The 19,965-nt window shown below is 35.6% G+C and overlaps 3 protein-coding genes across 6 annotated transcripts in view; 1 reads left to right on the forward strand and 2 right to left on the reverse strand.

The window, feature by feature from the left end:
• zdhhc13 (zDHHC palmitoyltransferase 13) overlaps window positions 1–4,155 on the forward strand; it is a 41,310-nt gene extending 37,155 nt beyond the window's left edge. The window contains exons 13-14 of one of the 3 annotated variants that reach the window (XR_015494723.1): window positions 551–648; window positions 3,220–3,837. Coding sequence is in view for 2 of the 3 variants with exons in the window: in XM_087259264.1 (XP_087115390.1) it covers window positions 551–648; window positions 3,220–3,358 (237 nt within the window). In the remaining variant the exon portion in view is untranslated. 3 annotated transcript variants of the gene reach the window in all.
• The window catches only part of LOC147835938 (uncharacterized), a 939,756-nt gene that overhangs the window by 118,080 nt on the left and 801,711 nt on the right, over window positions 1–19,965 (reverse strand). The window lies entirely within an intron of this gene.
• Window positions 5,692–19,499, reverse strand: csrp3 (cysteine and glycine-rich protein 3 (cardiac LIM protein)). Of its 2 annotated transcripts, NM_001320091.2 has the most exon segments (7): window positions 5,692–6,546; window positions 9,436–9,529; window positions 9,751–9,883; window positions 10,578–10,746; window positions 14,848–14,981; window positions 18,570–18,592; window positions 19,453–19,499. In NM_001320091.2, coding segments are annotated over 7 exon segments (669 nt in total). In that variant the 5' UTR covers window positions 19,495–19,499; the 3' UTR covers window positions 5,692–6,472.

Genomic DNA, 19,965 nt, shown 5'->3' on the forward strand with positions numbered 1-19,965 from the left:
AAAGTTTAAAAAATGTCCACTTCCCGCAAACATTTGAGCGCTGTTAACCACGTTCTCAAACACCACTGATCTGCCATTGTGTTCATGTGTTCAACAGAAATTACTGTGATTGGCCGTGAAGGTCATCAGTTCACTGAATTCACCTCTGTTTACTGAGATACAGGAGCACTAGAGCTTTTCAAAGTCATGTCAAAGTCAAAGTCAGCTGGTTTGTTTAAAAGCTGACATACGAGCGATCCGCTGATGAATGACGGCTTTAAAATGCTACAGTGTATCTGTGGTTACACTCAGTAAACAGAGGTGAGTTCGGTGAACCCATGACCTTCACGGCCAATCACTCTGTTGAGCACGTGAACACAATGGCAGATCAGCGCTGTTTAAGAACATGCTCAAATGTTCTCAGGAAATGAACCTTTTTAAAATTCAGTATCGATTGGTACCGAATTCCAATATCATGACAACCCTAGTCAGTAATGGAACATATTAATGTTTTGGACTGCGTGAGACAACAAAATGAAACCTTTCCAAATACATGTATTTTTCCCCACAGATTGCGTTCCTTGGTTTGACGACATCTGAGAGGGCGAACCTGATGCACAGACAGAGAAAACTCCCTCAAGCCGTCTCTCTCAGACAAAACCCATTCAAGTAAGCTGCTTTTTAATCAGTTTAGGGTTAATCACTGAAAAATGTATTATTTAAAGAGATGAAGGTAATTTACTCATCCACAGAAATCTTGCAGAAAAACAAAGACGATTCCAAGCACACGTGTGAGCTGATCAAACATTGCATCTAGATTTTTGTTTCGGAACCTGGTGCATTTCCCCCATAGCACAGTTCGTTTAGCATAAATGAAACCAGCAATCATGCTCTAATTTACGCCAAAACAATCAGTCTGAAATTACCAGAACGAGGTGGTCTCGTCAATCTCTCGTTCGAGAGATTGACACGCGAATTGGTGCAGCGGCAGCAGTAATGCGGTCGATGTACCGGTCCATTTTGGTGTAGAAGGAGCTGAGCCGAAAGGCAAAGCTCTCGATTTACCGGTCAATCTACGTTCCTACTCTCACCTATGGTCATGAGCTTTGGATCATGACCGAAAGGACAAGATCTCGGATACAAGTGGCCGAAATGAGTTTCCTTCGAAGGGTGGCAGGGCGCACTCTTATGGATAGGGTGAGGAGCTCTGACACCCGGGAGGAGCTCGGAGTAGAGTCGCTGCTCCTCCACATCGAGAGAAGTCAGCTGAGGTGGCTCGGGCATCTATTTCGGATGCCTCCTGGACGCCTACCTAAGGAGGTGTTCCAGGCAGGTCCCACTGGGAGACGACCTCGGGGAAGACCCAGGACACGCTGGAGAGACTATGTCTCTCGGCTGGCCTGGGAACGCCTCGGGATCCCCCGGAGGAGCTGGAGGAAGTGTCTGGGGATAAGGAAGTCTGGGGTTCTCTCGAAGACTGCTGCCCCCGCGACCCAGCCCCGGAAAAGCAGCAGAAGATGAATGAATGAATGAATGAATGAGGTGGTCTCGGCTCAAATGAAGCAAACTCTGGAGCTGATCGATTGTAGTGAGAAAGCGATATGATCCAACAAAGTAACAAGCCTGATTATATTACAGTGTATTATGGATATGTAATATGCATATATACGATGATATGAAGAGAGCATTATGGGTAGGGCGGGATGTCATTCCTACTGGTAAATGTACGCTTCATGTCAAATGCGAAAGTGAAAGCATGCTGAACTATTAGCGAGAGCTGTTTAGCAAACTTGACTGAACAGCAGTCTTGGTTTCTGTTATTTCTCTCTATAATGTAAAGCCTATCATGCATAATTGTAGCCAAGGCTATGTATGAGAAAGTCTTACCTCTGATTTATAGTTGGTGATGATGTCTGTGGGTGTCACAATTCAAAATTAAAGCACAGCTTTTCACTTATAATCAGGACTTAATTTGTGCTGGAACACACAAGATCCAGCACCTCTGAAATCTGATCCGGCACCTCATTTTACCGATGCCCCTCCTCAACCACCCTCCTCCCCCATCCGCTGTTTAATTTCTACAGCGACTCCCCAACCCTCTTCACTGTCATCCACGACAACCCCCCTCCCGTGTAGAAAACTATTTAATGCATACTAGTATTATTTTTTTAATCAATTTTAACTAATTTGTGTCTTTAGAGTTCGACTATAATGCTTGTTTTAAAGGCTTTATCTTTTTGTATTTTTTTGGAAAATTAGTTTTTCAGAAATCTCTTCTTTGGTCTTCAGTTCATGGCTGTATTTCAAAGTGATTTTCACACAGAGAAATTTGTTCATATACAGTGTAATTTGCCTAATGAGGATATACACCAGTTAATTCTACCAAAAAATTCTGATTTATTTTTCTGCCAGTTTCTTTTTTTCCACAGTATTTTTTTTATTATGGAATGATTTCATAATTCCTTATATGTCACAAAATGTATTTATTTATTTAGTACGCTGTGTTCAATATTTTTATAATAATTTTAGCTCACCCAAAAAGCAAAATTGTCATAATTTATTTTTCTTTTTTTAAACACAAAAGAAGATATTTTAAAAAATGTTGAAAACCTGTAACCATTGACTTCCATTGTTTTTCCTACTATGCAAGTCAATGGTTTTCAGCTTTCATCAAAATATGTTCTTTTGTGTTCAACAGGAGAAAGAAACTCATAAAGGTTTGGAACCACTTGAGGGTGAATAAATTGCAAGTAGTTTTTTATTTTTGGGTGAACTTTCCCTATAATGTAGTCAATTAACTGGGTAAGTATGGTGATTTAACAATTAGATGTTATTTTTTACCCCATTGACCTGCAGTCGTCTGTCTTAACCGGTTCACCCAAAAAAATGAGCCTAAAAGTGGAGTAATTTTTTGGGGGTGAAACTCCCCTAAAGTTAAACAGTTTAGTTTTACCATTTTAAAAAATCTCCAGGTCTGCCGGTCTCCAAAGCCCTTTTAGCTTAACTTAGCATAAGTCATTGAATCAGATTAGACCATTAGCATCTCACTCAAAAATTGACTAGATAATTCTCCTATTTAAAGCTCAACTCCTCTGTAGTTATATCATGTGCTTTGTCCAACGAAAGGGAAAAGTTGATATATATCAAGGAACTATACTCTTATTCAGACAAAATAGCTTATTTTCCCAAAAAAGTGGAGGAAATTCTCTCTCTTTAGTGAAATGTTTTCTTCTCTCATAGTCATGGAGTGGTGAAGAACCTGGTGAACTTCTTCCAGTGGCGTTTCTGTGGTCTCTGCAAGCCAATGGTTTTGGACTGGACTCAGCAGCATCCCATGGGTCTCGGCAGAGATATGTTCAGCAGTCCCGATGCCGTTTGACCCCACGCCCACCCCCAGCAACCAATCATCCACTCAGGGAGAGAGACATCCCAGATCTGGAGCCATTGGTTTGAATTTAACGCCTCTTTTTTTATTATGGAAATGAAGAACAGACTGAATGATCATTTGGATAATTAGTTCTATTTGCTAAGAACATCCACCTTTTATATTCGCACGAAATACACCTGATTTCTGCCTTACAGTTTAAGTTATACATGGAGTACGCGTTTATAAGCATACTGGTATATTTTGAACCGAAATATTTTGTAAGGTACAGTAAAAATCACACCGGTTTGATTTTTACTCCATCATTTTACAAGAAGTGACCACTATCCTTGAGCTCTTTGTGACGAGATTTGTAAATCCGAGCAATTTTATTTCTACAAAACGAAAAGGAAAAAAAATGAAGCTGATTTTCTTGTAATTTTGCGAAGCATACATGTTTAAAATGTATTTGAAATGACTTTGTTACGATCAGATGCATCGCCGCTCCCCTCCTGAACATTTTATAGCATTATACATGCCAGATTAATCATATAATTTAATATATTTTATTTTATTAGCTATTAGTGTTGTTTTTACCCTTTATACTCAATCAGTGATATTTTAAATGACGGAAAAAAATTTTTTGTCTTGTTTAAGCTTTTAAATAACCACTGTGTAGTTCAGGCTAGTGTCCGCTAGCATCATCTTGCTCTTCGCATTCTTCTGTATCACGCAGTGTCATTATAAGGGAAATGTGCTGTTGTTGAATCCTGCTCTGTGCTTTGGAATAAATCAGACTTGTTTTGTAATTAGCTGGTTCTAGTGTTTGTCGATGTGTTTATTTAGATTGTTCGCGTTTAGTTGTAATGCAAGAAAATGAAAAGTATGGGGCCATACTGATCATTAAGGATGCCCTTAAACTATTATTATTATAATTGTTATTATTTCATTAAAGTTTATAATTAGTAATTATATTATTATATTAAAAATAACTATTATTATTATTATTATTATATTATTGTTTACCCAAAAACAAAAAATTCACTTCATGTTCTTTTGTCTTCGATTTTAGAATTCATTGACATAGTAAGATAGACAAAGACTATGGAGTTTAATGGTTACCCATTTCCAACAACAGGCAGAATAATTAATTTTGGGGTAACCTATCCCTTTAATATCAGATTTTTCAATTATTTTCTTTAATTTGACATTGACGCTAAAATAACAATTTTGACTAAACATTTTTCATTAGTAATTAAAGCTCCAGTAAAACTGAGTTGAATAGATGCTGAACATGTCAAAATGCTGATTAACTTTTTTTAGACATTAATACTGGGGTGGTAAGCAAAAGTTTGGTTTTGTTTTTAGCTAATAAAAAAAAATAAGTATGATGAGGATTTTTTTTCTACTGAATACAAAAGCAGATATTTTGAAGAATGTTTTGGAAGCTGGTGACCATTGACTTCCACTTGAACTTTTATTTTTCCTAGTATGGAATTCAGTGGTTGTTGGGAGGGCTTGACAATAACTTTTTTGATCAGCATCCACAGTGGCTAGTAGTTTTCCAACGTTACTAGCCACTCTGCATTTTCACTAGCCACAATTTTTTTGTTGGTAAACTATTTTTATATGCATAAATATGACTTTGACATGCAAAAATGACTTGATTTAGATTTTGTGTTATTTTCAAATGCCTCCTCATTCATTTCACTTTTTGTATTTCGTGTAGAGCAAATAGGTCATGATTTCATAGTGTTATACTGCAATTAGTTTTTATTTCACGTGACTTCTCAGAACTCAAAATTAAGAATTTACCAAATTTATCTCTGACCAAACCAAACAATAATTATTTCCCAGCCACAAATTTTAAGTTTCAAAACAAGCTAAATATATACTTTTTATTTAACAAAACATGTCTTTAAAAAAACAAAGAAAAACTTTTAAACAATTGACTTTTAAAAAATAATTATTGTCATGTATCAAAAATATGCACAGTAATCTGTCCTGGCTAAAGCTCCCTCAGATCACCAGTTAACTACACATAAATGGAGAGTTAATCTCATATTTAAAGCAATGTAGTTATAAAAAAATAAGATGATTAACCTTTCTTTTTACCATTTGGCGGGTTGGTAAGTGTTAATGTCAAGCCCTGGTTGTTGGTTTCCAACATTCTTCAGAATATCTTCTTTTGTGTTCGACAAAGCAAAGAAACAAGTCAAGGGTGAGTAAATGATAACAGAATCTTCCTATTTGGGGGAACTATTCCTTTAGGTTGATCATTAGTTTGTGATTTTATAAAATCACTCATTTAAACCATTATCTAAGTATCAGGAATCAACGCTGAATGACACATCTTATATCTTTATTAAATGTTGATTTATGTTTTTATGACATGACAATTACAGTACAGTAGACAGGATTTATATAATTGTGCTACAGTTTATGAAGTAATTAGTGCATAAATTTAACATAAGATCAGATATAAAGCTGAAGTGTGCACTGTGTTACGATACTTTCATACGTTCATCCAAAAATGAAAATAACCTCATCGTGTAGTTGTAAACCTTTGAGTTTCTTCCTTCAGTCTTGGTTTCTGACACCCATTCACATCCATAGAAAATAAGAAATGACTATGGAAGTCAGTGGGTGCTAGCTACCAGCATTCTTCAAATGATCTTCTTTTGTGTTCAACTGAAGAAAGTTAAACAGGTCTTGTACTAAGCTGTTGGTAGAACATAATACTTTTTTTACATTTCAGCATTGTACTGCTTTATACCAAACATCCTCACACTGGAACAGGCTTAACCAAATGGCGTGATTAAGTGTAAGTTGTTTCTGTAAGTTCCACACTTCAGCTTCATGTATAAAGCTGCATTTCCACTGCACACGACTAACATTTGCAGGTCTTTAATCTCCAATGGAAAGTCGTTTGGGATGAAAAGTTTTGCAACCGAGCTTTGGGTGTATTGAAACATGTTGATAAAATTGATATAATGTGTGCAAACTGAAATATGATTGTTTTTTGTTGTGTTTAATTTTCTTGCAGCTGCCACTAGGAGGCAAATACTGACAGCCATGTTTAAATATCATGTGATGAATAGGAGGTTGCACTTGATTGGTCTACACTTGTCACACACTCTCCTCGACCATGCCCGGGTTCCCTAGGCCCCGCCCCTTCGGACCAAAGTTTTTGGCATAGCAAACTGAAACACAAAAATAGAGAAATAAATAACGCACAAATGTTCTTAAATGATGGTAAAGTTTAAACTAGTAATTTGTAATGTTTCATAATCAGCAAGATGAATTCAAAGCTGACAATTCTCCTACTTTCTGATTAAACTTCCTAATATAAAATTCTTGTGCCTCTTAAATATCATTTGAACCTTTCAAAACCAAAATAACTTTCCTCCCTCGTCAATATCTTTTCTCTGATGCTGCGTTCGTGTCAGGGCAGAGCAATCTGTCACTCGCGTAAGATCCACCAATAGCAAGCAACAACCGTCCAGTCAGTGTCTGGTGGACAAAATCAAGTCCCGTCCTACTTTCATTTTCCTTTTGGTGATTGTCATTCCCAGATGCATCAAAACAGAGAAGAAAAGACTATTGGAGTTGTCATTTCATGCCAAATATAATGGAGATTTCTGTTGGGATGATAAATCATTTCAACACAAAGAGAGGCTTTAAAGGGTTAGTTCACCCAAAAGTGAAAATTCTGGTATTTATGACCGCTATATAGTTTCTTTACCCAGTAAAAATAGATTTGTTCATCAATGTCTTATCTTCCTTGCAAGGGTGCACATGATGGCATGTGATGGTGGGGAAAAAAATTGAAGAAAAAAAACTGAGTGGGAGGAAAAAAAATGGGTGGGAGGAAAAAACAGTGATATCTATCTATCTATCTATCTATCTATCTATCTATCTATATATATATATATATATATATATATATATATATATATATATATATATATATATATATATATAATTTAAAAAATAAAAAAATTTTATTTACACGTTTTTGCGTTCCCTCACAAAGATGTTTTGCATTCCCTCTCAAAGATGTGATAGGATGATATTGGGAAAGAATGGTAAAACACAAGAGAATCCCGGCAAAAACGGGAGGGTTGACATGTTTGAAGTGAACAGGAAGTGTTTGTGGAAAGTTTTGTGAGATAACGCGAAACATCTTTGCTAGGGAATGCAAAAACCTAAAAAAATATATATATTCTCCTATTACTGTTTTTTTTTTTTCTCCCACTCAGTTTTTTTTCTTCCACCCATTTTTTCCCCCACCATCACGTCCCTTCCAGGTCTCCGTACACATGTTGTATGGGATGTTTTCCATTAGAGTCAGCAGCGCTAGCTAAAGTCTAGATGGGATACATCTGCGGATCCTACGGCATGTTCACATCAGTGTAATATAATTTTTGTGACACTGTACAACAATTGCCACTTTTAAATAATTATAAGGCATAGCTTAAGGTTTGGGGTAGTGGAAAATGTTAATAAAACACAATTTAATGGGTAGTTTAATAAATAATTCTCGCCAATTTTCAGCCATAGCTGTATCCCTTCTAGCAACAACTTCAGCTCTACACGCAAGTGTGTTTTTTCCATAGTAAACGGCCTAATCTGATGTGGAAGACATTGACAAACAAAGTTGATTTAATGTTTATATTTAAACAAATCAATTCTAATTATGCTTTATACTGAATTAATATTCATATGTACATATATCATACATTTTACAAATGATGATGACCCAGAAAAGGAGTTTTTTGGAGATTGTCTCCACAAAGGTACAAATTTGTCCCCAAGATGTGGTATAAGTAGGTTCCTAACCCTAACAAAACAACAAGAGAAAACTTCTATCCAAGTGTGTGTGTGTGTGTGTGTGTTTTTTTTAAACAACCCTATCTGATGTGGAAGACAGTGGCAAACAAAGTCTTTTTATAGTGTTTTGGGGTTTGTTTGTTTTTTTGCGAATAAAACATAGACTGTAAAAAATATGGACATTTCTGCTGTAAAATTAGGCATTTTAAAATTGATGTCAATTTGCTCTGTTTTGGAGCCAGCCCCCAGAGGCCAGTTGATGAATTGCAAATTCAGCTTCTTCCGTATTAGCTTCACAAGTGAGAGCAGGAGGTTGCCGCTTGGCCCATAGGTGTTTATGGAGCTTTTTATGAAGACAGTTAAACCATTGAAGTAACATGGAATATTTCGGCAATATCTTTGGTTCCTTTTCTGAACTTAAAACATCTCTGGACCCAGGCCCGGATTGGCTAATCAGGAGGACCAGGAGAATTCCCGGTGGGCCGGTCCGTTTTTTGGCCGCGAGGGCCGGTGTCCCTAGCTCCAGAATCTGTTGCTCTCAGCAGTCACACTTAATTTAAATTAATTTATTTATTTACTTGACCACAGTCTTCTTATTCATTATTTAACTGCAGCTCTGCTCTTTTTATGTATAATGATGATATAACTCCGATGGGTCACATCTCAATATACAACTGTTGTGGTCCAGTGGTTAGCATGTTAGATTATGACGCTGCCGACCCGGGTTTGATCCCTGTCTGAGTATGTTTTTTTTTTTATTGTTAAGACATATAATACTGTTAGGGTTGTTGAACATTTGAAGTTCTAAAGCAGCTTTTTTCTCAAAAAAAAAGACGTGATAGTGTAATTAGAAACTGATTTGGAATGACCTTATTTTAATATAGTCAGTCGTGAACTGAGGTAGGCCGGTCTGAGGCTTGAAACTCCAGGGCTGAAAAGGAGTCCCACTCCGGCCCTGTCTGAGCCCCTGATGTCTATGGAGGGTCAGAGAGCTCTGAGGTTTCATCTAAAATGTCTTTGTGTTCCGAAAATGAATGAAGGTCTTGGGAATGTAACGACATGAAGGTGAGTGATTAATAACGCAATTTAAATTTTTGGGTGAACTAACCCTTTATTCACACGGCTACAGTATTTGAGCTGTTGATTGCATCAGTTGTGCTGTAATGGCTGTTGAACATTAACTAGGTCTTTGAAACAGCATCTATTGATCAGTTAAGTGATACTAATGAGATTGAGCAGTTTCCTTTGATTGATTGTACCTTTACAGTAGAGCTCTCCATCTTTATCCGTCACGGTGGTGGACTCCAGGCTCTTCCCGCACAATAAACAGCGGAAGCAGGTTTTGTGCCAGGGCTGTTGGATCAAAAGCAGGTACAGACTGATGAATTACTACTTTACACAGCGCTGACCTGTGACAGCAGCATATTGCAGAAGTGCTGAGGAGGAACAGTTTCTCAGAATCTGCTACGTATTTAGATTAGGTGGTTTATTAATAATATATTTCATATTTTAGCAGTGTATTGTAGCATTAATGCAGCGTCAGCTTCTCAGGGTAATTTTTGCAGTGGTTTTACCTTTCCAGCACCCATGATTTTCTCCGCTGCATAAACAGCTTTAGAGCAGCGAGGACAGCGATCTGTACTCCCGAACTTCTGCGCAAACTTGCTTGAGTTTGAGTTCGCAGGTGCAGGACGTGGAGCTTTGGGCCTTAAAATGTTCAGAACACACACACACACACACACACACACACACACACACACATACAGGTTATCTAAATATGGACATCTTAAGATTTCATATACAGCTAGTGTCCGATAGCACAAGTCCAACCCTAAGACAGAGGAGTACTTCATTTTTTTTATTCATACATTAGCATACACGCATTTTAAAGTATACAGTATATACAAATCTGAAGCTAATCTAACAAAATAACTCATGATAACGGTCCAAAATTAGTAGCCCAAATGTATACGAAAAAAAAAAACATTCAAGAGAAAAAAATTTTGTTGAGTTTTTGTAGTTTGTCATTTTTTTTTTTATTTTGCATGAATTTAAATGTATTATCTTTCCATTTCTAAAGATGTTCGGTGACTAAAATATTATTTGAATAAATGTATTGGTTTAGTAAATCTATTTTGTTCAAATACACCAAAATATATGACCTATATTCACTGAGAAATGGTTAAAAATATTCATTTTCAAAATCGGGTGTAGTCAGTTATGTTGAGCACTGTATGTACTGTATCCTTCATAAAAATTGGCATCTCAGTGTAATCAATGTAAAATGATTTTTGCATATGAACATGCATTAAGGGTATAAATCTGTCCTTAAAACTTGGTAAAAGTCAGTTCATGCATAACAAAAAACGTTCAACATTATGAGTGTATTTTGAGGACGTACTCTTGAGGCTGAAGTTCTTCATTATTGACCGGGTCAGAACTCAAAGCTCCAGCACCCTGGCCATACCCATAACCTTTCGGACCATATTTCTTGCCGTAGCAGGTTTTGCAGTATATCTCAGACTCATGTGCGGCAACTGTGGTGCTGTCCAAACCTTTACGACAAACCACTAAAAACAAACAAATCATGCATATATACATTTTTAAATGTTTACCAAATGATGTTTAACAGAGCAAGGAAATTTTCACAGTATGTATTATAATATTTTTTCTTCTGGAGAAATTCTTATTACTTTTATTTCAGCTAGAATAAAAGCCGTTTTAAATTTTTTTAAAGCCATTTTAAAGTCAAAATTATTAGCCCCTTTAAGCTATATGTTTTTGATAGTCAACAGAACAAACCCATCATTATACAATAACTTGCCTAATTACCCTAACCTGCCTAGTTAACCTAATTAACCTAGTTAAGCCTTTAAATGTCACTAAGCTTTATAGAAGTTTCTTTAAATAATATTAACTGGATACTAGATATTTTTCCTGAATAAAAGCCGTTTTTTAATAATAAAAAATAAAAAACATATTAGCCTAGGGTCAATGTTATTAGCCCCCTTAAGCATTTTGTTTTATTGTCCACAATGCAAACCACTGCTATACAATGACTTGTCGAATTACCCTGACTTGCTTAATTAACCTATTTAAGCCTTTAAATTGCACTTAAAGCTGAACACTAGTATCTTGAAAAATGTCTAGTAAAATATTATGGCGAAAGATAAAAGAAATCAGTTATTAAAAATGTAGTTATTAAAACTAGTATGTTTAGAAATGTGTTGAAATCTTCAACACACACACACACACACACACACATATATATATATATACAGTATATATACACAGTATATTAGTGAAGTAAATTATTTGTATTTTCTTGATTCACAATTAGTGTTGTTGTTGTTTGGCTTCAACAAAAGATAATAAATTGAAAAAAAATATATAATGATAAATAAACAAAATATAAAGGCTAAATAAAATCTATAATCCAATCTTCAGAATTTGGAGACCATTAAATAAACAAACAGAATAAGCAAGTCTAAAGTAATTTAAGGGGAGTCAAATTATACTATTTCTAATATGTCATTTAGATTACCTTATCTATAGTTTGTAATCTAGATTACATTTCTGACATTTTTCATCAGGTAATTTGTAGTCTGTAATACGCAGTCTGATCAACTGTAAACAGCTGTAATTATCAAGTTGTTCTGCTTTTTCGTGTTTCAGTCAAATTATGATATCATTTGTAATCAAATGTTTTGTATTGAACTAAAACAATGCAAAATACAAGTGAATTCACATTTTAATTATAATATATTTATTTATTTACACATTGATTTGTGTTTATAACTAATGATTTTATGTTATTTATTTAATCACTTATTTAAATATTTTGAAATGTTTTTTTTAAGTTACAACTAATAAATAAATAAGCAAAACAACATTTCTGGGATTTCCAGTTTAATGAAAATCTGAGTTTTCTCAGTGATTCAAAACCTTCATTTTCTTTCATCTGCTGAACATAAATGTAGAAAATTTGAAAAATGTAGCAAACCACTGGCCATTGACCTCCATAGTAGAGAAAAAAAAATGTTGAAGTGAATGTATAACCGTTTTTTTTTAACATGTAGTCTTTTGTGTTGAGCAGAAGAAACTCAGACAGGATTGGAACAAGTGGAGGGTCAGTAAATGATGACAGAATATTATTTTTTGTGGTTCTATTATCCCTTTAATTAACTAACAAGTTTATTAAGTCGCAGACTACCTGTGTTGACTAGGAATAATATTATGAAAATGTATTCAAATCGAAGAAACGGTGACTCAGTGGTTAGCACTATGGCCTCACAGCAAGAATGTTGCTGGTTTGAGTCTCGGCTGGATCAGTTGACATTTCTGTGTGGAGTTTGCATGTTTTCGCCGTGTTGGTGTGGGTTTCCTCCAGGTGCTCCCGTTTCCCCCACAGTACAAAGACATGGGTGAATTGGAAAAACTCAACTGTCCATAGTGCATGTGTGTGAATGTGAGTGTGTATGGATATTTCCCTGTAATGGGTTGCAGCTGGAAGTGGCATCTGCTGTGTAAAACATATGCTGAATAACTTGGTGGTTCGTTCCGCTGTGGCGACCCCTGATGAATAAAGGAACAAAGCCGAAGGAAAATGAATAAATGTATTCCAATGTGAACTGGTCCAGTTGAGTCTGGAGTTGGATGGTGATCTCACAGCTCATCTTCTGTCTGTGTTCATCAGCTGCTGTTCTTCCAGCCAGGATGAGCTCAGGAGGCTCATGGGAGCTTGGCTTGGAGTCTAATTTTAGGCTGATGAACAAGAGGCTCGGGGAGACCAAAGTGTCCCGGCTGCTGTCATCTGCAGCAGATGGAAACAGGCTGCTGAACGGTGGCAAACAACAGGGGTTTTAACTACACCAGAGTGTTAGTCGTCTCAAACAGACCGTTACCACCCTCCCTGGCAACCCTTAAAATTTAATGCTGGAAACAGTTCAGAAAGCACTCTTGATGGCAGTTGATTTTTTTCCCCAGACTGGACAACTTATTAATAATCAATAGTTGTTTATAAATATATTAAAAGGCACCTTAAAGGAACACTTTTTACAAGTTCTCTATTCACCTTATTCTGCGCCGATGAGCGGGCGCTGCCATTTGAATCTTTTTGGCTCAAGACTTCCGGTCTCATTCACTTCCATTCATTTTTAGACATTAAAAACTGCTCGTTTCACTGTTTGATGTTGCAAACTAAAATTTCTTTATTATACTATTCTACTTGGTCTATATAGTCATGCAAACATTTGTTTGTAGAGCAAGTAGTTTGACCGTTTTCTGCCGTTTATTATTCCTAGTCATTTCTCCTATAGGCGACTTAAACGGAAGTTCTAAAACAATCACGAAAACAGGCGCACTTCCGCATTTTAGAATAAGGTCAATAGAGTTAAGCAGTTGAGTTTAACCACTCATAAATTCATTCAGTTAATCTTTATGTCTGGCAGGAGTGCTTTTAGCTTAGCTTAGCATAAATCATTGAATTGGATTAGACCATTAGCATCTTATTCACTTGTTAAAATAGATCAATTTTGCTACACTACAAAATGAAAATGTTTTGTTAATTTAACTCACCCCAATAAATGATTCAGGTTTCAACTAAATGTATTTAGTTATATAAAGTTTAACTTAATAATTCTATTTAGTTTGACTAATCCTAAGTTGAGATGAATAGAAATATCATTTGATAAATCTAAATAATTTCAGGTAAAAAGATTATTTTGACACTATTTAAAGCTTGACATTACTGTAGTTACATCTTGTACATCCTGACTTACAACAAACAAAAAGTTTCTATTTTGTAGGCCGATATATCAAGGAAATTTACTACTGTACCATAGCATCAATATTACACAGCGCCTGAAAATCGTGACTGCCTGTTGGGAGCATGCCTTGCAATCACAAAGACACGTAGACATACTCCAAAATTAGACAACTCTTTGCTCGATTTAAAGCGAGATGTTAATGGTCTAATCTGATTCAATGATCTATGCTAAGCTAAGCTAAAAGTTTGGGTGACTTTAAAAAGAATTATAAGTTGAAAGACTGAATTAATGTCATCATGACTTATTGATCTCGATTTTTTTATAGTATATTTTTATTGTTAATGAAATGTTGCTGTATTTGTTGAAAATGATTTATTCGTGTTCATTGCTCTTTTTATTCATTCATTCATTTTCTTGTCGGCTTAATCCCCTTATTCATCCGGGGTCACCACAGCGGAATGAACTGCCAACTTATCCAGCACGTTTTCACGCAGCGGATGCCCTTCCAGCTGCAACCCATTTCTGAGACACATTCACACACACTCATACACTACGGACAATTTAGCCTACCCAATTCACCAGTACCGCATGTCTTTGAAGTTTGGGGGAAACCGGAGCATCCAGAGGAAACCCACGCAAACGCAGGGAGAACATGCAAACTCCACACAGAAACGCCAACTGACCCAGCTGTGGCTCGAACCAGCAACCTTCTTGCTGTGAGGCGACAGCACTACCTACTGTGCCACTGCATCGCAGCTCTTTTTATTATTATTATTAATTTATTTTAACCAAGATTGTTCTAGCATTTGCAACAATCTCATCACACTCAAAGCTGACATTTAATATACTCCTTTCATGGTAAATATGACATTTAATCCTCTTGTGAATGCTTTGTTGTCTTACTGCAGATGAAGCATGTTTTATGGAAGCTGCGGCTGTTGCACTGGATCTCCTCCGCATGGTAAACCGTCTTCTCACAGGCCGCACATTTAGCTCCTCCACCCCAATTTGGCATCGTCGGTTCTGGCAAAGTCGCGCTGATGTTTACAGGAATGCGAAAGAAAAACAATCAAACCAAACCAGCCAAAAACATTAGCTAGAAGGAGTGAGTGTTAAAAATATTTAAAGAGACAGTTCAACTAAAGATGAAAATTTACTTATTGTTCATTAACCATTAGGTGGTGTCAAACTTTTGATTTTAATTTTCTGCTAAACACATAAGTAGATATTTTGAAGAATGTTGGAAACTGGTTGCTATTTACTTTCATAATAGCATCACAAATACTGCGGAAGTCAGTAACAAGGTTTCCATCAGCTTGTGTTCATTCATCAGTCCATTTTCAAGAAAAAAAATGAGTGATGACAATGTAAAATTTCAAATTAAAAAATCCATTCATTCACTAAAATACTTTTTACACTCAGTTTGGACTTGCAGGAAGAGGGTTAATGTGAATAATGGGCAATAATAATAATAATAATAATAAACTGATTTAGCAAGCATTACACCTGCTCAAAGTCCCTTTAAGGCTTGTCATTTCACTCGACGGCCATCTTTGAAATTCCTCTCGGTCTGTATGCTTGGGCATTGTGCCTGAATGGGAAAACATCAAATTCTCCAAAACTGCTTGCCAAGCTTATGATTAACTTTCATATTAGGAATCACAAATAAAATTAACAATAACTGTGTCTCTAGTTTAATTTCTAAATGTTCTAATCGAACAAAATCTGCAGAAACTCACGTCTGGTCCGAGCCCCTCCCCCGGAGATTCATCAGTCTATATTAGGGATGTAACGGTATCAGAATTTCACGGTACGGTAATACCTCGGTATGAATGGCACGGTACGGTATTTATTGAATAATTTACAGGAAAAACAAAACCGAAAAAAGTGCAAAATGTGTTTATTTACCTTAAAACTGAACATTTCAATGACATATAAATTAGCCATCTATCTGTAAGTTTTGAAACAGGAACTTCAATTTTTAAATTTTAATAGCAAAAAACTATTAAACCATATAAAAAAAAATAAAGTTTCAATCTAGTATTGTTGAAAACTCGTCACATTCAACATTTAATCACTCACTCACTTAGATAGAGATGGGTTTTTTAAGGAAAATTATCATATAACTATAATCTGGTAAAAGCTGGGATCTCTGGGTATTTACAATGTCCCCTGCAACAGAAAAAAAAACCCTCTCATTTGGGACTGAGGTTTCTGGGACAAAGAGATATGATTTAGCCAAGGTTGACAGCAGTGGGTAACGTTGTGCATCGTCTTTCCACCACTTGAGAGGACAAGCCATGAGTGAGATAGAGGTCTCTTTGCGGTACAAGTCAATCTCTGCATCAATCTAACAAGTGTGCTGTGTTCTGCAGTCCCCATGACTGTTTTTAGTCATATTGCCTGACTTATATTTCACCACAGTCTGGCAGTGCCTGCATACTGTTTTTTTTCTTTGTCTGTCAACTGAAATGCTTCCACACATCCGATTTAAAACCCGCTTTAGGTTCGATCATTTCCAGCTCTTTTTCTTCCCCGCTACTAGCGACACCCTCCATTTCCACATTACTGGATCTGTAGTGACAACAGACCGCAAAGGGCGATGGCCACGCCTAGGCTGACGGGAATTGTAGTTCCCGCTACCTCCCGTTCGCTTCATTCGCAAGAGCAAACTTTTCTCAGAAATATAGTTTTATTGAGTCATGCGCCTACGGTAATATTGAAAAAAATTACTATTGCGGTATGATGGTATTTACAATATTGTTACATCCCTAGTCTATATAGATCGCTGACTAGCTCCGGTACTAGCAGGGTTCATTCGCCTTGTGGATCATTACACTATTCTTATTCAAAACTTTATGAGTGACACGTCTTGTGTATTCTATAGTTTGACCCACTTGACTAATCAATATTACAACACCATTATAAATGCCTTGTTTACTGTTGGTTGCTAGGTTACCAATACTACTGTCTCTAACTGCTCTAACAAATTGATGGAAATTTTGCATCTGGAAGTTTTTTTTTTGTGAATTATTTGTGAATTTGATTTCCCAATGTGAAACAAATTAGATGTGTTTCACATTGGGATAATGGGCTAATGATGACAAGTGGTTTTAAACAGTTTTGTAAATAGTGGCCACCAATGGTGTAGTCGACACATGGAACTCTGGTGTTCATGGTGACCGGAGTTTGATTCCCGCATCGAGCTCCTACGCCGATCTTTCTCATTTCTCTGCTCCCCACACTTTCCTGTCTATACTCTCTACTGTCCTATCAATTCAAAAAGGTGAAAACCCCCGAAAGAAATAATTATAAAAGCCTTATTCGAAATATCTTCTATCGTGTTCAACAGAGAAAAACAAAATTAATTTGCAACAAGTAGGTGATAAAATGATTTTTATTTTCAATTTTGGGTAAAGTATCTAACATCAAATAATCTTTTCCTGTTGTTTTTTTTATTTATTTCATTTTATTTTTTGAATTAGAACCACCGGCTTCCTTCATTTATGTGATACGTGATAGGTCAGATATAAAAATAGATGCATCTTATCTCAAAGTAATATGTCATTTAGTCTCTTTCTGTCTCACGTCTTTGAGCGGGCAGAATATCACCTCACTTGTGTGGAATGCAGTGATAAGGGTACAGAAATAGGCTTAAGATTAAAAGACGTGTCTGCTTGAATGCAGTTTTCCGAATCAATTATATTATTTATATTGATTTACAAAAGCCTAGCTTCTGTAGTATGTTTCAATGCTTTCAGAATTAATATCCCTTTATATTAATATATGAATATAATATTAATTATAATATTTGAAATAACTTTTCAGACCCGTTGCCAGGTTGGTAAGAGGGGTGGTTATTTTTTTCTCAAAAAGTGGACCTTTTTGCACTTATATGCCTCATTTTCTATTTAATTATAAGATTTAATTGGCCAGCTCATTAAACTATCCTCAGTCATATTTTCACAATTTGAATAAAAATAATAAAATGTAGAGCTTCACATGTTTTCTACCCTCTCTTGTTAAAAAAAAAGCACATTTGAAAATTAATGGATGACAACAATAGCCAAATTTGTATTCAAATTTATTTTAATATGGGCTGCTTTTGGTGCTTCACACCTTTTTATAGTTTTTTTTCCCCCAGTAATAAGGTCCAATATTTAGATGGTTTTAGATGTTGGACTTAATGGAAATAATTCTTTCCATTGGCCAAAACTGATTAGCAGAAGTCACAACCACAACCTGAATCTTTGTCAATGGGTTATTTTCACTTTATTTTGATGGCATAGCAATCAAAATAAGACAAATGGGCTCATGTTTGGGACAAATTCTGGACTTTTGTCAGTAAGGGGTGGGTCTTTCGAACCCCCTTGGCTAAGGGCCTGCTTTTATACTTGACTATATTTTAGTCATTTTTTTTTATTCTTTAACAATGAACAATATTTTTGAATAATTTTAGCTTGTTCCATGCCTTAAGGTTCATTTATGTGTTTCTGAATCAATTTCGTAATCATCTTGATTGGTAAAATAAATAAATAAACTATAGAAGAGTATAATTAGGGATACATGGCATTTTAGAATATATCTTAAATATCTCAATTGATTTCAGCTTTGAGGTACTTTACTTGGGTATGCTGTCAATGGATTCCTTGGAAAGAAAAAACAAATATATGTATAGAATTATCATTGCTTCAAGTAAAAAAGCCATTACTAGATGCTGGTATAAAACTAATCCATCACAAATGCAAGATTTAATTGATGCTTTGAAAAATATCTTCATTATGGAAGAAATTACATACAGTGTGCACAACCAAATAGATTTATTTGTTGACTTATGGTTTAAATGGATTGAGTACATTACTCCCATTCAACCTTATGTTTATCTTCTATAGAATTTTAAGACTTATTTATACTGGTATTATTGTTTTCACCCCCCAACCCCCTTTTAATTCTTTATTCTCTGTTTTCTGTATATAGTATTTTAAATAGGATGATGTAAAATAAGGCAAAGGGATATGTTCTGTTGCTGTTATGAAGAAATGTGTGTTGTCTCTTTTGGTCCCTGATTGGGGAATTTAAACTGTAAAAGCTGTAAAAGTGACATATGTCTACTGATGCTGTGAATTGTAAATCTCAGCAATAAAAACTTAAATGAAACAAAAAGAAACAGTATAATTAGTATAACATCATTAATGTTTATACGTTGATGGCCAACATTATTTTATTATTTTACATTATAAAAAGTCATTTGGAAGAATTAATTAGAAATAGGATTACCTTAATCAATAAATCTACTGTATTTGTTTGTCAAGCATTTTATTGTGTATTTTTAATTTATTTTTAATCATTTTAATGAACCAATTCATCATTAGCCTTCTCTGGTTTTTAACCACTTAAAGTTGAATAAACTCTCAAAACAGATTAATTTCAATGAATACTAGCATTCAAATAACGCACAGCGCAAATTGCGAGCCATGGACAGTCATAAAAGTGTGAATTTCTACTTACAGTTTGTGAAAATAAAGCGCTGAGCTGTCTGATGATGTCCATTTCTGCCCCTGTCCGGTGGCCGCTTATATACTGTCCGTCAGTCCCTCCGCTCCAAACACACTCACTCATAATTTGAAGGGTCGTGCTGACATCCAGACTAGACCATCCTCCGAAATTAACTGCTGACAATACACAAAAACAATGCAGTGTATTCAATCCTGAACTCAAATGTTTAACGTGTCCAAGGCCTGAGTGCGAAATAACAAAAATACGTCATCCTGACCTGTTGTTGGTGTGTTGCTCCTTCGAGTGTGTTTTTCTTCGTCAGATTCAACGTTCTGCTCTATAATAATAAAAAAAGAAATACACACAGACTGTCATTCTAAAAAATACAAAAAAACAACCACTATTCCTACTTTTCTTTTAAGATATTTCATGATGTAAATTAAAGCTGTGGAATCAGCCGTTTCAGTCATGACAATATGTTAATTTTGTTTAGAGTCGGTGTTACACCGGAAAAGCAGCGCGCTC

The sequence above is a fragment of the Danio rerio genome, chromosome 7, assembly GCF_052040795.2.
Source record: "Danio rerio strain M-AB ecotype USA chromosome 7, GRCz13ab, whole genome shotgun sequence".
Lineage (NCBI taxonomy): Eukaryota > Metazoa > Chordata > Actinopteri > Cypriniformes > Danionidae > Danio > Danio rerio.